Below are 18917 nucleotides of genomic sequence, written 5' to 3'. Positions count from 1 at the left end.
TTCTCCCTCAGCCCTTTGTCCCTAGTCCCCACACGATGGCTGTCACCCCAACTTCAGCACTTGGAGGCAAAATTTGCCCGGCCATGCGTGTATCTTTCTGTCTCAAAACCCCACTGCGACTCGCCTCCCTCAACCCCTTCGTACCGTGTCCTCACCTTCTCGTACTCGGAGTTCAGTCTGTCATGGTAACTTAGCCAGGGGCCAGGATGAAAAGGTTATGGGTCAAAGGGAAAACAGGAAATCCCTTGGGCAAGTATCCTCTATAAATCTACATCCTAAAGGTTAATGGGAAAGTGGCCTACCAAACCTACTCAGGATGAATGCCTGTATAAGATTTTATGGCAATCCATTCAATAGTTAATGAGACATTTTACCAACAAATATGAATCTGATTGTGGTGCTGAAGAAAAATTCACAAGGGTTCATCCTTCTGGGGGCATGACTGCCTGTATCTTATGACACTTCATCCAAAAGTTACTGAGGTATTTCAGTCTGAACCAAAGTGCTGGACAAGTTTTTAAGTTTCACAGACTAATAACCCACAAAGCATCTCTGAGCCATGTTGTTCGATTGACTTAAAATAAAAGTGAAACAAAGTAAGACTGACTGTGATTTTGATTAGACTGGGTACTATCTTACAAAAATATCCATCTCGGTAAACAAGAACAGGTATTGCAGCAGCCTTTCACCTCATTACGGACACGTGGATCCTTCCAAACTTGACCTCACCTTTACTTTAATCCTCATTGACTCATCCAACGAGCAGATAAATAGGTTACCAGTGTATTCTATTTAGATCTACTGCAGCCCTGTTAGCCAAGCATTAACAACTCTGATGGAAGTTGTACTATAAGTAGGTGTTCATATGGAAAATCAATGTAATGAACATTCAAGCCAATGTGTCTGTGCTTTTAAACTCACCCTTTCAGCTCTGTGCATCTTCAGTTAATGCTGACCGTCTCTGACATTGTCCGCAAGTGTGCCAGGTGCGAAAAGGGAAAGGTGTCTCGAAGGCCATGAACCGACTAAAGACAGGACAGCAAGAGCGTGCATAAATCCCTGCCCAACGCAGGACAGCTCCAAGTGGCAGCAGGGGTTACATGCAGTTAATCAGACAAGCGATAATCCAGTTAGGAGATCAACAAATGAGCCTCTCAGCGCTGAAAAGGAGGACACAACTGCGCAGACAATAGACTGGGTCAATGCCATTGTGTAAGAGAACAACAGGATGGATGGAAAGGAGAATTACTGTCATAACTCTGATTAAAACGAGGGTTGAGTGCACGGACAGGGAGCGTTAAGCTGTCCCTGATGGTAGGAATATCTGCTGGAATCATTTGTATTGGACTAATTATTGAGCTGACTTCCTGTCTCAAAGCAACCATTTGAAGTCGCCCGTCTTCATTTATGAGTTAAAGCATAATGTAAGCAAAAGCATGGATGGATGTGGTCTAGAATTAGCACGACCACCTGTTCTTTCCAATTAGCAACGTCAAGAAATTGTGCCTTTGCACGGCGTCTGGCTGTGAAGGGCTATTAAAGATAAGTGGTGGCAGGCTGGCAGCACGTATGACAAAGCCAGTGACCACAGAGGGGCTACAGGATTCACCACACCTCTTTTGGTCTCCATGGAAACAAGGGCAAGAACGTTCAGGCACACGGGAGCCGTGAATAGACCATCACAAGGGAGGGAGAAAAACACGTGTCCTGCTACTGGCATTTCAAAGACTCCGGTCCAGATGTTTTCAACCCCCCTGGAATCAAAGTGTTGTTTGTATGCTACAAATTGAGAATAGGCCATCCTCGGTGCACACCTGATGCCTCCTCCTATGCAAGCCTACAGCTGGATTAAAAAAAAAGATGTTAGACACAACTGTGTCTGGCATATTTAAGCACTTTAGGGCTTAATCAGTCTTTAAGCCAACACAAAACAGTGGTTCATAGTATTTCATAGTAGTTTAAGCACATTTTGGCCTCAGATAGGAAAATAAAATTCATTTTCAGTTCCAAAACAGGACGTAGACACAGCCTGGTGATGACTCTCTCTTATAACTGTTATAGTTCCCATAAAGAAACTGTTATGCTTCCACGAAGAGTATCTGTAAACTGTTATAAACACACTAAGACAGTGTTTGTTAAACTTTGCAGTCACAAAAGTGGGAAATGGCTTTTACTGTCAAGCACACGCAAACAGTGGCTGCTCTGCAAAACCAGAGTGCCCCCGACTCCCGGCTTTAATGGCATTAAATTAAAATGTGCAGTTTTAAATCTCATTTTAGCGAACAGCTGGCCATACTGATAAAGTATTTTTTTTATAAAATATCTTGAGGAAAAGGGTAATTTGTCACTGTTCGATGTTTTGGAAGGGAAACGGATGATAACGAATCACTGGCTGACCCAGACGGAGGAGGTGAGCAAGGGTGAGGGAGGTCTTTCCTCGCCAGCAGCAGGAAACACCCCCATCTTCATCTCACCTGTATCATCGGTAACGTCGTGACTTCAAAACTAAAGTGTAAAAATGCTCATTTGGAGCCCAGACAGACATTTTCTCCATCATATGGTAATAAATACGTACGTACGCACACACACACTCTCTGGGGGCCTTGTTAGAGTGTGCTCACAGGCAGGTTCCAGATGCCACATGATGGGCGAGTGGCTGCTGGCTGTGCCAAGAGAGGAAATAGACATAGGACTCGGCATAACGCACACATTACATACAGCTTTGTGGAGCACAGACAAGTGCACACGATGACATAGTGATGCTGTGTGTACACATGCACCCAGACACACAAGAATATTTGAACTGTAATCTGTTCTACATTCAGTGTCCAACCTCTTACTCTCTCACCTCGACTCTACTGCTCTCTCTCTACGCACGGCTGCCCAGTGATCTGGCTTGTCGGTAGGCAGAGAATGGATGGGAGTTTTGATGTTGAGACAGTATGTGTTACTAGACTTCTTTCGACGTCAAAAATTCTACCCTCCTTCAGGTTTTCACAGTTCCTTCCCGTCACTCTGAGGCAGCTGCGAGAACGCAAGCTGTGATGGAGGAAACTGAAGAGAGAGAAAGAGAAAGAGAGAGAGAGAGAGAGAGGTGCAGCGGGAGGCAGCTAGTGTGAGGAGAAAAGGAGGTCAGATAGATAATGGATAATGTTTTATTGCACTGAGCCGGAGAGTGTGAACGCCTGAAGGTGGGAGGTTTTGCTTTGGTTTGAGAGGCAGAAGAAGATGGATGGATGGATGGATGGATGGATGGATGGATGGATGGATGGATGGATGGATGGATGGATAAACTGACAGAAGAACATTGGTACAGTGTCACAAAATAACTTCTTAAATATCTTGTTGTTTAAAACAGATTCAATTCGCTTACTTCTACTTGGGGACATCAAAAACATCACGTGAATTTGCTACTGTTCATCATATGTCTGTTTTCTTTTACGCACAAAATCTAAGCCTTCCAAAGTGTCCAAAGACAGACCAATCTAGTTCATTACATTTTCTGTCAGACAAACCACTGTTAGGTTTGGCCATTTTCAAGCTGCATGAGTTTTAATTTTTTTGAATATTCTTTCTGCCTCTGGCGCTCGCACACACTCACTCCCTAATCGTCTCTCTTAGAAATGTTGAGGTTGAGTGTTGCCTTTTTGAATGCCGCGCCCTAATACAGATTATCAGCGGTTTGACAGCTCCAATTAGCTGGTATTATAGATGGAATAATAAGGTAAAGCCTCTGTGAAGAGTGTAGATCAGTCCTCCTTTCCAATCTCATCCCCGGTGAAAGTGGAGAAAATCCCTTCAGAACCTCATATGAAACACTCTTCAGTAGGCTAATCTAACTACAAAGTCAAAAGGATATTTCATCCAAAAGAATATATATATATATATCTGTCTTGGCCTCAAATGCCTTACCTCCAAAGAGGTAATCATACTCTGGCTTCCTCCCACAGTCCAAAGACATGCAGTATAGATGTGAATGTGAGTGGCAACTTGTTCAGGCTGTATCCCGCCTCTCGCCCAGTGCCAGCTGAGATTACAGCTACGGCTACAGCCCCCCATGAACACGATAAGGATAAGCGGTTGCAGAAAATGGATAGACGGATAACACAACAATGTAACCTTGGAAAACAAAATGAGGAGACCAAACATCCAAAATGTCTTTCTCGTGTTTTAAGCAAACACAGGCAGTGGTAGGAAGGCATAATTTGCACTCTACTGTCATGTTTCCCACAAAATAAAGAGAAAATTTCCACCCAGTAAAAATATTTATTTCATTAGTGGCCATTATAATCAATTATAATGTACGTTTAGTTACATTTATACTCAAGAGACCAGGGTGGTTTACATAACATGTAATCTATTACTCCTCGAGCCTGGCTCTGATTTATCAGACGCAAACAGTAAAACCGTGTAAACCAAGTTCGGTGCTGATTTCAAAAGTAGAGCAGGAGTCACGTTTAACTTTGCTTGCCTCCATCTACCACACTGTCAGCCCCAGCTCTTCAGCTCTCAGCACATTACTCATGTAGGGTCAATACTAATGCTGTCTTCATCCAATTCGAACTGTGACTGTGCTGGTAAAGCAGGCACTTAGCTGCCAGTTTCAGCTGGGAAATGTTTTCTCTGAAATCTTTCGGAAGTTTTAGCTCACAGAGATTCTAATCAGAACACTAACTGGGTGTTGATGTTATTGAATTCAATAGTACATCAAGAATTAAATACCAGCCGTGCAGTCCTGTGGCATATAGCAATAAGGAGGATGGCACGACTCGGAGATCACATGATATGCAGATAAGTATGCAGCTTGAAATGTGTTTCTGGCCATGCTTCTTTGGGTAAGTAATACATTTTTAACATTTCTTTCCATCTGGACGAGTGAAGTAGGGCACAAGGGGAACCCTGGAGACGCTTCAGTAGTTGACTGCTCAAGAGGATGCCTTAAAATTCATGTTGAGTACTGTAAGCCCGAGACAAGTTCACGACTGAGCACAGCTGAGTAAAGGCTCAATGATAGGCGATAGAACAATAATTCATTGCATGTCACACAGTGTGAGATAGGTCTAATAAATTATGTGTCAGACTGTAAGATATCAATTTGAGGCACGTCAGATGGTGCATTTAATGACACAGCAAAAGAAATCTATTGGAGCCTCTGTCGTGTTTTTGCAAAATAATAAACAAAGATTTGGCCGCAGCGTATCCAAAAATCTCACGAGGAGTAAGAGAAGAGTGCAGAGCGGGGTGTGGCCAAGTGAGTTTGAGCTCTCCTGTGTATTCAGCATCATTTCATGTTGTGTTCTGATGGCATGGTCTGTGGGTTGCAGCAGCATTCAAATTATAGGATATCGTTTTGCAATTTCAGATGCACGCTGTCTTTAATCACCGATGCTCTAAACTGTGGCAGCCTTCACTCAGTCACGACTGAATCCAAATGAACCCGAGGCATCTCCAAACACCATGCTCAAACAGTCCGATCATTTTTTTTATTCTGTTACTCTGGAGTCAGCATTAACATACACTCACAAACACAAAGGTGATCTTCCTCCATGCACATACCTGCTACCTCGCTGAGTATGCCACAGGAAATCCCACCAAATTAGGCCTTTATTTATCTGTCCAAAAACACATTTGGTATTCTATGCTGAAGAATTAGAACAAACAAACATTGTCTGCAAAACATAATTTGCAATTACAAACAAAAGCACAAAACAGCGTTAAATCTCACCGTGTCCACTTCCTTTCAGCACATTATGTGTACATCCAAATGTCTTTGGGAAGTTTGTTTGGACAAAGACAGAAACTGCCACCAGAGTAGAAGAAATAGTCTTTGGGCTGACAAACTCTCCTCATGTTACCTTGGAGATTCATTGAGATTCTTGAGCTGTGGTCACTGATCAATATACAATCATATGTTACAGAGGACTCAAGAGATTTGAGGCTGGAGTGAGTGATCCTAAATAACATGTTTACATTACACTCGGAGTCGTTTAGGTCCAGGATGGTGTTAATTACTCGTGACAGACTCTTTCCTCTGCAAGGAAAAGCAGATATTCTATCGTTGGCTCTCAATTGTACTATTGTACTTTCTGTTTCTGTCTCTGTGCCCTTTACATGCCTCCGTAATAAAGAAACCTACAGACGCACACAGAGACACACACACAAGCCATGGTGAATAATATTATCAATCACCGCCATAGTGAAACATAGGTCTTTCCAGAACCACTCAATCCTTCTCTGTCCTGGCCAGCGAGGAGGATGTCTCCATTGTTTAATGACACACTGAGGGAGGAAATGGTTTCTCTTTGTTCCCTTACAACTCCATTACTGTCTGTATGCGTGTGCAGTACTGTACTGAGCTGACAAGACCACATCATTTAGTAATTTTGACAATTTTTTTTTTTTTTTTTTTTGGCGCTGATCCTGTCTTCCCACTCGCTTTTTATGTAACACTCTCCACTGTGACTGTATTTAAGACCAGTATTACATGTTGATATTTTTCAGCTTCATCTATCTTCCTTTAAAACTGTTTTTTCTGTCGTCTATGAAAGGGTCAAATTCAATACCAGGGATGTCCACAATGTTAAGTCCCCCCTGCATACTTTAGAAGTGTTTGACTTCAGTTGTGCCGGGTAATTGATGATGGATGAAGCAATCATAAAGAGTTCCCAGCTGGTAAATTATGACTGGGCTTATCCTCTGTGGGTAAGCTAGGCCATCTGGGATGAGCTATAACTATGAAAGCAATACTGGTCCATGCTGGACTAGACAGCAAGGAGATCTCAGCGGTGATTTATTCATGACACAAGTGGGTGAAGACTCAGCCCTTCCTCTCTCATCCTCAGCTCCCTCGGCTCCCTCTTTCCCGTGTTGCCTTCAAGACAGCATCACATCATCCTCACTTCCTCTCCGCTGTATCCCGCCATACTGCCCACATGCCTCCCTCCCTCCTTTCATTTTCTACCTACTCATATTAATCACATCAAATCACCCAGAGTCAGATGCAATTCATTTTCACTCCCCTGCAAGAAGTGAACGTGGATGTGAAGAGGCTATTTTAACAGCATGATCACATAATAGTGCTGAATTAAAATATACTGCATATACTGTATATATAGAATCCAGCTACCACAGCTACCTTAGCTTAGCATAAAGACTGGAAACAGGGGAAACAGTTAGCCTGGCTTTGTCCAAAATGAACAAAATCCACCTACAAGCCAGTTTTTCATATGTTTATGATTTCTTGATCGGGACTAATAACTTCTGGCGTCTCTGCTGTTGGTAGACTAATTTTTTTTTGTATGTTATGTTAAAATGTTTTCTCTTAATTCATGTGCAACTCTGAATTTGCCTTTTAGCTTTGTGATTTCATTAAAGATAGGCGGCAGCAATGTTTTATTCCAATGGAAATAGTTGCTCAATAATGATCTCTGTGTCACCTCTTGTAAGATGTTATTAACAAATGAATGCACACGCATACATGTACACACGCACAGGTCCAGAGGGTATCTCATTAGAAGACTCACACCCTCACAGCTGGAGGCTGTCACATTGTGGGTGCACTGTCACTAACCACCGGGCAGTAGAAACCCTTTGACTAACCCACTCCGCACACCAGCCCACAGCACAACCACTGGGGCATTCCATGACATACAGACCAAGCACACAACATGTAAGTAAAACTAAATGGAAAAGCAGATCTATTCACCGTGCTATCCCTTTACAAATCCCACATGCCTCATCTAAGCCTCGGGCGATTCTACATTCACACCCCTGCTTATTACAAGGCCAGTAAACACAGTTCAAACACAGTGTGTGTACATAATGATGACAACTGTAGCTAGAAAGCACTCTGCACCGGGGCCATCATCATTGATCAGGTATTCATACGAAACTGGAGCTTCTACAACACTCCCCAGTTTCAAAGAAATAGAAAATAGCAGCGGTGTTTGTTGAGCTTTTCAAAAATGTTGATTTGATTGTCAACCTTCGCAGACATAGTTCAGCACTCCCACATTCCAGCAGCGATTTGAAGCCAACTTTCTGTCAAGGTTCTCAGACACACAATGTGAGAATGTGCTGTTTGTCAGTTAGCTGAAAGTATTTATTTCCTCCAATCAAACCACTGTCTGCTCATGCTCATGCTGCCATCTGACAAAAATAACCAAAACATGTGAGTGACAACACCTTTATTCTGTGTTTGGCCTTACTGAGACACACAATAAGTGGTGGTTTGAGATAAAGATAGCTGCATCTCCAACTATCTTCAATCTGACACAGGATAGTGAAAGCTGCCCCCAGAGGAAAGCAGATTTTTCATTTAATGGGCCATTACATCACTGTTGTTTGTACAGTGGACAAACATAAATGAAAAAAAAACAAAAAAACATCTTGGGATGTGTGTTGCTGAGTGAAGCAGGTGTTTTTGGAAAATGACGGAGCGCATGTAACCGCTGCCGGCTTCTCATTAAAGTCAATGATGTGGGGAATGGATGGTGGAGAGAGGAGAGGTAGGCAACACTGAGAGTTTCCAGCGTGGTAATAAAGACTGAGATTGTCCGATCATTAATGATTTAAGTTTGTAGCAGCATTAGACAAAGTAGCTGTCTTAGGAAAAAAGTCCAGAATGTCGTCCGGGCAAATGGAAGGGCCAGATAAATAGCAAGCAGATGAGGAGCATGGAATATCATCAAATCAAAACCACATTGGTCTGTCTGCAACAGAAATTGAGTTATCAATATCAATATCGAGCACATCCAATCTGTCTGGCTCTTCCACTGTGTGGCTGCCAGAGGAAAGGAGAAAGGAGGGCAGAGAGTCTCACAGAAGAGACGAGGCGAACAATTTTGTTCTTACACCGAAACCTGACAAATTCACAGTTTCAGTACAGCAGCACGGAGATGATTTCCTGAGTTACGTAATACTGATCGCGAAAACTGTACCAGTGCCATGGCTGTCACTGAAGCCCTTGGGAATGTGGATCTCATGCGTGCCTGTAGGGGTTTATTTTAGGGTGCACATGTGAGCATTCAATTGCATACATCATGCACGACAACTCCGGTCCTCCCACCCTCTCTCTCTCTCTCTTTGCTTAACATCTGACAATCCCCTGTGGTTTCACCTGCCGTGAGTCTAGCTCTCTTCGAAAGATTCCCCCAATCTTCTCCCTCGTCTCTCATCCACCTTCATCCTCCTCAACCTTGCCTCCTGCTTAGCTACTCATTTCTTCCAATCCTCTTCCCCAATGCTATTGCACCATCTGGCTCAGGTGATGTTGCCTTGAGGCTCACATTACCCCGCTGTCATCCCTGAACTGAAATCTAAAAAGGGCAGCATTTATCATGGTCCTCCCAGTCGGCATACATCCCTCCACCCCCGTACCGCTTCTTTGTGATGTTGAGAGGGTCGCCCCTGTAGGAAGCCAATAGACAGCCTGGGAAAAAAGTTGGACCGTATCAGTAAAATGATCAGATTTTGCTCTTGCACAACCCGATCTGCTCATAAACCTAAACCTGACCGAACACTCAGGATATGAACCTTGATCGAGTGCTACACTTTCTATCCCACTATACATCCTGACCACTGCCTTCGACTTAATGCATTATAGGCATGCAGCATTGTTCCCTGGAAAAAAAAAAAGTTTGCACCAAGCAACCCAGGTAGTCACAAAACTGGCAAAAACTACTAGTGTATAAAAATAATTCAGTCTTGGTCTGAAATATAACCATGACCATGAAATCTTCATTTCACTCAAAAAAAATATTGCTTAGTAGAGCCCGTCTCCAGGATGTCTCCTTCACCTGGTTTTCCAGTAACAGTTTAGCATGAATAGTACTAAATTGGCAATCTGCTCTACATTTCAAAACACAGCCCCGGTTCTGTAGATATCTGTCAGACAATCTGAATTTCAGAGGAAGCCAGGTCCTGCTGCTAAGTGCATCTTCAAGCTGAGTGCCAGCAGAAGGGTCGTAACACACTGGCTTTTTTGAGAGAGACTGCAGCTTTCTCCTCCTGCCTGGGATTATACAGATCATCTTTCATTTCATTTACCTATTTTTATTCACTAACAAGCTTTAATTCTTCATCCCACGGAGGAAGCAGGAGTGAGCCATCTGGCTTGGCTCCACTGTGGAGGTATTCCTCATATGACTCATCTGACTCATATAAACAACACCTGAGAACCAAAGGGAAGTGAGGGATGCCGACCCCCCTTTCCTCTTTTCACTTAATTACATTTTGTTCAATTAAGTTCTTTTAATTAAAAACAACAACTGTGTTGTGTGCACTATTCAGATCCTGGTTCCGAGATCTGAAACAGATTTATACAGCTTGTTATGCACATCTTATTATGAATAAGCACAATCGGCCTTGCACATGGAACATGATAAATGTATATCACGTTCTCTGCTGCTTTAATCAGTGTGATCTTTTCCCTGCATCATGACCTCAGTCTTATTAACATACATGCATTTCTGTGATGATCTTTTTTTTTTGGCGAAGAACAATTAACAGCCCGAGCATCTGCGACTCTGTTCATTGAAGTCTATAAATAAACCAGCGACTTTAATCTGTCTGCATACGGTGTTTTTGTAGTGAAAGTTGTAGTGAAATCACCGGTGTTAAATAATTGAGAAATAAGGTGAGACAATGCAGCGGTCACAACAAGGTCGGCAGACACCACAGTGAGCATAAACCACTGTTATTGCTTTTAGTATGGAACAAAAGCTTTTGTTATCCTGCTCTGTTGCATTTAACAGTTTCCATGGTGACGCCCAACCAGGAGAGGCTTAAGGAGGATCCCAGACTCAATAAAAAGGGTTTTCTAAATCTGACGGTGGAACACTCTATTTGACTCTCCCTTTCTCTCTCTCATTTTCCATTACTGACTCTCACTCTGGAGTCTTTTGAAGAAGAGAGTAAAAGAGTAAGAAGTGCACAACGGAGCGAGATGTAAAGAGCCTTCCGGACGGAGCTGTGGGAAACGGAAGAGGCCGGCGGGGTTCAGGCGGCAGCGACTGCCAGCAGAGAAAAAATATCAGTCGAGTGGATATGAAGGCACACATTATTACATTGTAGACGTCTCAAAGCAAGTTCAGTGTGGGCCTCCAAGCAGCACCAGGTTGAAAACGACTGAGCCTTTTTGCATTCACGCTTCCTGTGATTCAGTATTTTGATTAAAAGCCCAAAATATTACTCAGCTCTCTGGAGGTTTTTCTAACTGGCCTTCTGTTAATTACAGACAGGATTTCACATGTGTTTAATTGACAGACGGATCCTGATACCAGATAACAGCCCAACACTGGCTTTAGCAGTTTCTAAGAAGGAGAGAAACTTTTTAAATTGCACTGAGCTCTCACAGGTATCGATTCTTTCTTTTTTTGGGATGGATGGATAGAGCAAAGAGGAGCGAGCTCTTGTTTAGGCCTTTTTGTTGATTAGGTCTGGCTCAACAGTCTTTGTTAGTTAGCCGAGACTGCTTTATTTCTCTGTGTGCTTGCATGTCTCCGTCTGCGAGCACTGTATACTCGCATTCAGACCAAAGCCTGCTTGAGCGTGTAAATGCATCAGTTTGTCTGACAACAACAGCTGCCTCAGGTTTGTATCCAGAAAGCTGACTTGTGATTAAAGCAATGAGCCATCAGCAAACCAGTCAAAGAACCGGTCGGTCAGCAAGGAAACCAGTTAGCCGAATATTCCTGCAGGACATGGGTCAGGTTATGCTTGAAACACTTGAACAACAGCTAACAAAAATGTTAACTGGTCCAAAAGGCCTTACTTGAGGGTGTGGTACAAAGACGGGCCAAACATGATATGATTTAAATAATGACGGGGATAACTGTGCATTGTTGTTCCTCAAAGACTTCAAATTCATAGTTTTGTTGTTGTTTGTATGTACAAGAAAGTGACGGTTGATGGTTTAGAAGAAATGAAAGAAATTGCAACACTGGCCCCTTAAACCTCCCCTACAGCAGTTTGGAGATCAAGGGAGAGCTCCAGTGCAATGTGCTAAAAGAGACAGAAACACTCCTCCTTCACACCTCCTTCTCCCCTTCCATCTACTCCTCTGTCACCCCGCAACTCACACCTCACTTGCACTTCTTCCATTGGTCCTTTCACCCCTCTCTATTTCACCTCCTCTCCCATCCATCTCCCCTGACTCCCCAACCTCATCCCTTTCTCCCTCCCTCCCTCTCTCAGTAGAAAAGACAGGAGCAGGGATAGTTCATCTGAGAGTGATGGAGCTATGACAGGCTGATCCCTCTGCCCTCTCCCCAGGGCGTGCAGCTGTGCCTAGGCTCTGCGATGCCTACTTCCCCCCCAAACACACGTCCACGCAGAAATGGCAGGAATACACCCACCTACACACATGCATGCATACATTTATAGATGCTACTGAGGGAGCATGTGCACTTACTCACACCTCCACACTCTGATGCACGTGTGCGTGTTCATGTATGTGTTATCACATACATTATAGGCTGCACTCAAGATATACATCAGAAAGAAATGATGTGATGTGATGGGAGAATCACAGCTTACATGATTTTTATTTATTGGCCTGATGCCAAAATCGATATTAAAGTTCAATTGATTTTTCTGTTTTCTGTTTTATATGCTGCCTGCTGCAAAAGTTTGCAAAACAAGCTTGACATCTAGACCCAGCACAGGTTTTGTAGACTTAAACACAATTCTTTATTAAATCTTAGCCAGGTTTGACATTTGAAAAGGTATTTTTTGGTGTCATTTTTGACATTTAACCACATCCCTGTGATATAATCACACCTTTTACAGTGACACACACATCGTGGCCACTCTTAACAAAACACATTCTTTATTTAGTGGTAGTGCCGCAACTAATGAGCGCTCTCATTATTGATTAATATGCAGAATATCTAATGACAATGTGACATCTTTAAAGATTTGTCTGGCCAACAGTCCAAAGATATTCAATGAGCATTCTGACGCTGCTGAAGCTGGAACGAGAGAATCCTTGACATTTTTGCTTGAAGATGACTTACATAATTAGTCGATTAGCAAGATATTTGCTGATTTGTTGATGCGCTAATCAATTAATTGTTGCAGTACAAAGTATTTACCGTATTAGCTCAAACATTTTCTCCACTCCGAAACAGCCCTTAAAGCATAATCTACCCCTCTTAAGGATTTGATCTGTGCCAAGTCCATTAGCCTAATCTGAAAAACAAAAGCAGCACTTTGTTTGCTCCCTCTCTCTCTCTCTCTTAGACTCTCACCACACACACACACACACATGGACACACACTTCACATCTTCCATCAGCACATTCACCAGTGCCCTGCTGTTATCTGGGGGGATGTGATGTGCCATTTCTCTTTGAAAGCACTGTCACAGAACGGCTTATTTCACCAGTCCTCCAGACGCGGGGCTCTCTTGTCTCTGGCAGCGTTTTTCCATCCAAGACAAAGAACAGAGCTGCCCAAGCCTTGCTGCCTTGGCTGTCTCATTAGGAAGAAGACAACGAAGGCGACACAAAAAGAGATGTACATAGTCTAGCGGAAAGTGGAAGGATGGAGAATATTTGCTAAAGTCATCTGTCTTCCATTCTTGTTACTGATTTGTACGCCACTTACAGCAAAAATATAGCAACAAGTAAATAAAATCTTGTGCCGCTTTCGGCTGAGGGTGAGATATACGGTTAGGAGTGGAGGCAGAATATACTGACTGTGGAGAAATATGATCAGCAGCGGTGGTTTGTTTGTGACTGAATTTTAGTGCTTCTGCGATACATACACATTTCTCCAACTGTCTCCATTCATCAGCATGTTTGACAAAAACAAAAGTCGTCCCTCACACAATCCTTACACAACCATCTGAAGTGTAAACACGCTGCACATCTTGTAGTTAAGGGCAGTTTATTTTTGGCAGATAGCAACCTGGTAAAAAAAAAAAAATACAGTGTTTCTCAACATACCTTATATAACAGCATGTTTGCTATTTAGGAAAACCATTGATGTGGCTTTCTTTTAGTCCATCGTATAAGTTTGAATTTCCAATTAAAGCTGAAATCAGGTCCTTTAATAATCCAAAAGCTCCACTGTACTCTGCGTCTGCTCCTCTGTAATATAGTATATAAACATATGATGTATGTTTACATAACTGTACATAACAGTTATGTAAGTCTCTAGATCAGGGTAAATAAAATGTATTTTACTCTCCTGATAATATAAACACTTCCTTTAGTCAAGCAGCTGAATTTCGTCAAGCTTAGTTATAGTTTAGGGATTCTGGATGTGAGATGTGAGATTTCCTCTAGGGACTTTTTATCTTGCAAGCACATTTTTCTTCTTTATTTCTGTCTACTGTTCTGCAAGAAATGTCCAATTTAATCAGCTAAACTAATACACTAGCACCAATCAGAGCACGGGAAACCAAAGCGTGCACAAGCATGTGCATAGCCACGTATATGTGTGCGAATGTTCATTAAAATGGTTTCTCCTGACCCAACACCAGCTTCTGTGTTGTGGGAACACATACAATGAATTCCTGCTAATACACTGAGAGTATGTTTGTGAGGTCTGTGGGTTACGTAATCCTCATTATCTCTATCACTCAATCGAATTCTTATCATTAAGCCTCTCTGAGATCCAAGAGCATTTGGAGAAAACATCAAAAGTGCTACACTCACCCAAACACTAGACTAGACTTTAACATACACAAACACACACACGTCATAAGCATCAGCCACACAAAGGCAAACACAACATTGTGTTTGGTGTTGATTTACGACCCCCGTCTTAATCTGGGATAAGTCTGGGACCTTGAGTCAAAAGATGTTTGATTGTATCCTTGAGCTTCCCCTCCGTCGGAGCAGCTGCCTCATGAAAAATATATTTCTGTTCTGGCCACCAAGTTCACCAGTCCACCCCCTCTTCACTCTCTCTCCCTCTCTCCCCACCCGCCTGCTCTCACCCTCGACATCTTTCGCTCAGAACAGAAACGAGTTGCCATGGCTACAATCATTAACACATCTGGCATAGTTATCTGGCACGCACATGCGCGCAGAGCGAAACAGTGGACACACATTTGCTCATGGACACACACACACACACACACAACAAACAAACAACATACATATGTAAAAAGCATTAATATGCATCATTTTGCTGCGCTGTTTTCAGTTTCATGGCTGCGGTCTGGAGCTTGTGTGAGAGAGATAACGGGCCATGGCTTGTTAGGGAAAATGCATCGACTGAGAACTTTGGACCTCAGTGATAATCCTATTGGTGAATTTAGTTCAACACTCCTTCATCTTAATCCACTGGGAAATAGAGCTGATGCAAATCTTCATAATGTTTGGGTGAATCTTGGGATTTGCATAAATTCACAACACAAATGAAGATTTTTAAATTAAGATTCCTTACATGTGGCCAAAATATGTTTTTTACACTTATCAGCTGGTCAGTGCTCTCTGCTGAACACACTACGTTATGAATACACAGTTTCTGTATTACATACTGTATATTTATTACACGGCTTTGTTGAATACTCGCTTCTGATTGGTTCTGAGCAGTGGCAATGGACTCAGTTTTGTTCATAGGCTCTAGAGGACCACAGCAGATTAAATCAAATCATTTTTAAAACCAATAAAATCATTTTTAAATCAATATTTTGTCTCAAATCATAGATGTATTTAGGAAGTAGCCATGTTCTAAGTGATAATGTACACTGATTATTGTGCACGGGTCAATATATTTCTCAATATGTGTTCTTTATTTCGACTTTTTATCAGTTTGGTCTTGAGGTAAACAAGATTCAGTTGGCTCACATTTATTGCTTTTCAGCCACCACACCACTAAACATGTGTGTAGTGATGCAGCGATTAACCGATTTCTCTTTTAGGGGTTTGTATCCGTGACGGCTCAGCTACACCGAATGCTTCTGTAACTTACCATCGACAAAGTAGTGGTGAGTTAATAGTTAAGCTTTGAGGGCAACAAAGTAGAAAAAGGACCAATGTACCGTTTATACATTGTACGCTCACTGAAATGGCATGATTCCATTCGGGGGCATAACATCGGCATTAAATGTAACAAACAAAAAATGCTCAATGACTTCATACATCTGTATTGATGCGAAATAAATGAATGCATTATAATAACCAGACTATGAACTGAGGTCAGTGGTTTCAACATCTTGTCTCTTGCTGTTATTGAGGAACCAGTTTGACAGCTTCACCAGTGAGACTGACACGTCACAGCAGCTATAAATTATTTAAAGAATACATCTCCTTCTCAATAACAGATTCACTCAGCCTTATAAAACGTATAGTGGCTGCTGTAACTCCGCTTCCATGCTTTGCTCTGGTCTTCCCCTGTCCTACAAATCCCTGATCTCAAGGGCCACCTCGAATATAGCTTCACCCCCGTCCAAGCTCAAATGGTCTGGAAAATACTCTTTGTGTGTGTGTGTGTGTGTGTGTGTGTGTGTGTGTGTGTGTATTTTTTGACACTGTTTTTGCATGATCAGTGGCTTTGAGCACCAAAACACATTTATCATAGGCTAGCCACAGACACAACAGCATGGAAACACCTTAAATAACACAAACAGACATGCTCGGTGTCTTTAACTGAGGACCACAACCTTAAAATCTTACATGTGAGCACGCACACACACACACACCTACATTCCAGTTCATAAGTTATAACATGTTTCTGTGGCTCCAAACACCTTTAATTAAAAGCCATAATGACAACTCCTGAGGAGAACAACAGCGATGCATGCGTTACATACAGTGCATGTGACACACACAGCTGTGGAGGAGTTTGACAGCACAACAGACGCCTGTGAGGTGCGTGCATTCTGCTGCCCCCACCCCAGCCCCTGAGGGCATCCCCATGCCTATGTCTATTATACACACACTCTTTCTTCCACTTTACATACCACTGCTCCTCCAGCCAATCATCTGGAGCAAAACAACCAGACCAACCAGTCGCAGCGTCAGGATCATAATAACTGATGACTGACGGGCGGCATTTCAATGGGCTTTGGTAGCATTTCAGGTGAGGCTGAACAAATATTTCTCCCTCCACATGCATGCTTGTGGTAGGCAGAAAAAAATGTGAAAACAACCAGGTGTAGAGGCTCTATTTGAAATAAATTGCCTCTTATATAACACAAATCTTATACATCTGAATAAATCAAGATCATAATAAACGATCAAACAAAGAGCGCAATGAAACCACGATCAAACACACCTCCAGTCACTTTCTAATGGCTTCCTCAACCTCATCCATTAATCTCACCTCATCCAAGAACCCCCTTACTTCCCATACAAACACATACAAGACCTTTTGCCGAGTCGAAGCCACAAACTGAGCAAAAGGAAAACACACCAAGACAAAGAAAGCTCTTCCTCTCTCGTACCTTTTTGCCTTTCTTCTTGCGATGGGCTGCTTTCCCGCCGCTTGATTTCTCCTTAGCTTCCTCACTCATGTTCAGAGATCTCCCTCTGTTCCACTCCTTCTCCTCACTTTTTTTTAAAATCCAGCATGTAGGAGCTTGTGGAGTGGAGCGACGGCGGCTGCTGCTGTCTTCACTGGTGGAACATTGTCACAGAAATGTCCATTTAGAAGCAGTGAAGGAAGGATTGTTCCATGCAGAGTGGGAGTGTGCGTGAAGAGAGGAGAGACTGGGAGGACTGTGCTGATGCTGTCTCCCTCCTTCTCCTCCTCCTCCTCCTCCTCTCCTCTTCCTCTCCACGTTCACAAACACACACTCACACACCCTTGCATGCACGCTCACCGATGGTCCACTCCCACTTGCTTTGCCTTTTGCCGTGCGCAATTGGCGACTCTCTCCAACGCACTCAGAGGCAGGGTGTGGAGGCAGAAAGAGAGTGGAAATATAGAGGCGGAGGAGGAAGATGAGGAGGTGGAGGAGGAGGATGTGTATGAGGAAGGAAGGAGTGTATTCCTGGTTGGATGTGGTGCTGCCTACCTGAGGCTGGAGACTGGAGACACTCTCTCAAAGAAGACAAAGATACAAGACAGAAAATGGTAGATGTGAAGACAGGGACAAACAAAAGAGAGACAGAGTGAGAAAAGAGAGAAGATTGGAGGGTGAGACAAAGAGAGAATGAAGGAAAAGAGCGTGAAACGGTGTTACTGGGGTTAGTGACAGAGAGAAGGAGCGCAAGGCTGAGACAGAAAAGGGGGGCGTGATCCACACAGTCTCTTCACGCTGCCGGCTGGATGATTTCTGCTGTTGCTCCCTGCACGGACGTTGTGATATGAAATGAGACTCTTCACTCCTCTGACAGTCCATGAGAGAGAGAGGGAGGATCATTAACACGATGCATCAGGTCCTTCCAGAAAAGGAAGTCTCCCCACTAGCCTCTGCCAGCAGGATCAGCTTACTGGAAACTGGAACAGAACAGAACTGCACCCGGCACTGACCGGCTGGCTGGCTGGCTGAATGACTGACTGACTGGGTTGATCGTGTTGAGGTGTGTGTGTGTGTGAGAGAGACAGACAGGCTGAAGAAGAGATGTGTACACATGCTTAATAAAGTCCAAACAATATCCAACCAATAAGCATTAAAATGTCATGACTTAAAAAAAAAAAAAAAGACCACGCCTTACTTGACAGCTTCAACAAGCTACAGCGCTCCAACCAATGAAACATCTAGGTAATGAGGCAGGAGGAGAGGAGCGAGTAATTCAGGGAGAGGGGCAGAAAATGGAGACAAAAAGCTCTGGGTGACACAGAGGGGAGGGGGGTGAGTGAAGGGTGAGAAACAGACAGGAGAGAGAAAATGACAGTGGGAGACGGGGAGGGTGGAAAAAAAACAATGTGATATCAGTGAAACAGACAAACCAAGGAGGCATGGAAAGGATGAAAGAACAAATGAGAAGCAGGCAGTGGCACAGAGAGGCAGGGTTT

The 18917-nt window shown here is 43.1% G+C and overlaps 1 protein-coding gene across 1 annotated transcript in view; it reads right to left on the bottom strand.

Annotated features, from left to right (window-relative positions):
• LOC104919548 (ankyrin-3) overlaps nt 1-18437 on the bottom strand; it is a 117549-nt gene extending 99112 nt beyond the window's left edge. The window contains exon 1 of the mRNA XM_027278235.1: nt 17401-18437. Within this exon, the coding sequence (XP_027134036.1) occupies nt 17401-17469 (69 nt within the window). The 5' untranslated portion in view covers nt 17470-18437. The remainder of the gene's footprint in view (nt 1-17400) is intronic.
• Nucleotides 18438-18917: the final 480 nt, after the last annotated feature.

Source organism: Larimichthys crocea, chromosome III (assembly GCF_000972845.2).
Source record: "Larimichthys crocea isolate SSNF chromosome III, L_crocea_2.0, whole genome shotgun sequence".
NCBI lineage: Eukaryota > Metazoa > Chordata > Actinopteri > Sciaenidae > Larimichthys > Larimichthys crocea.
This window is presented reverse-complemented; position numbering and strand designations above follow the sequence as displayed.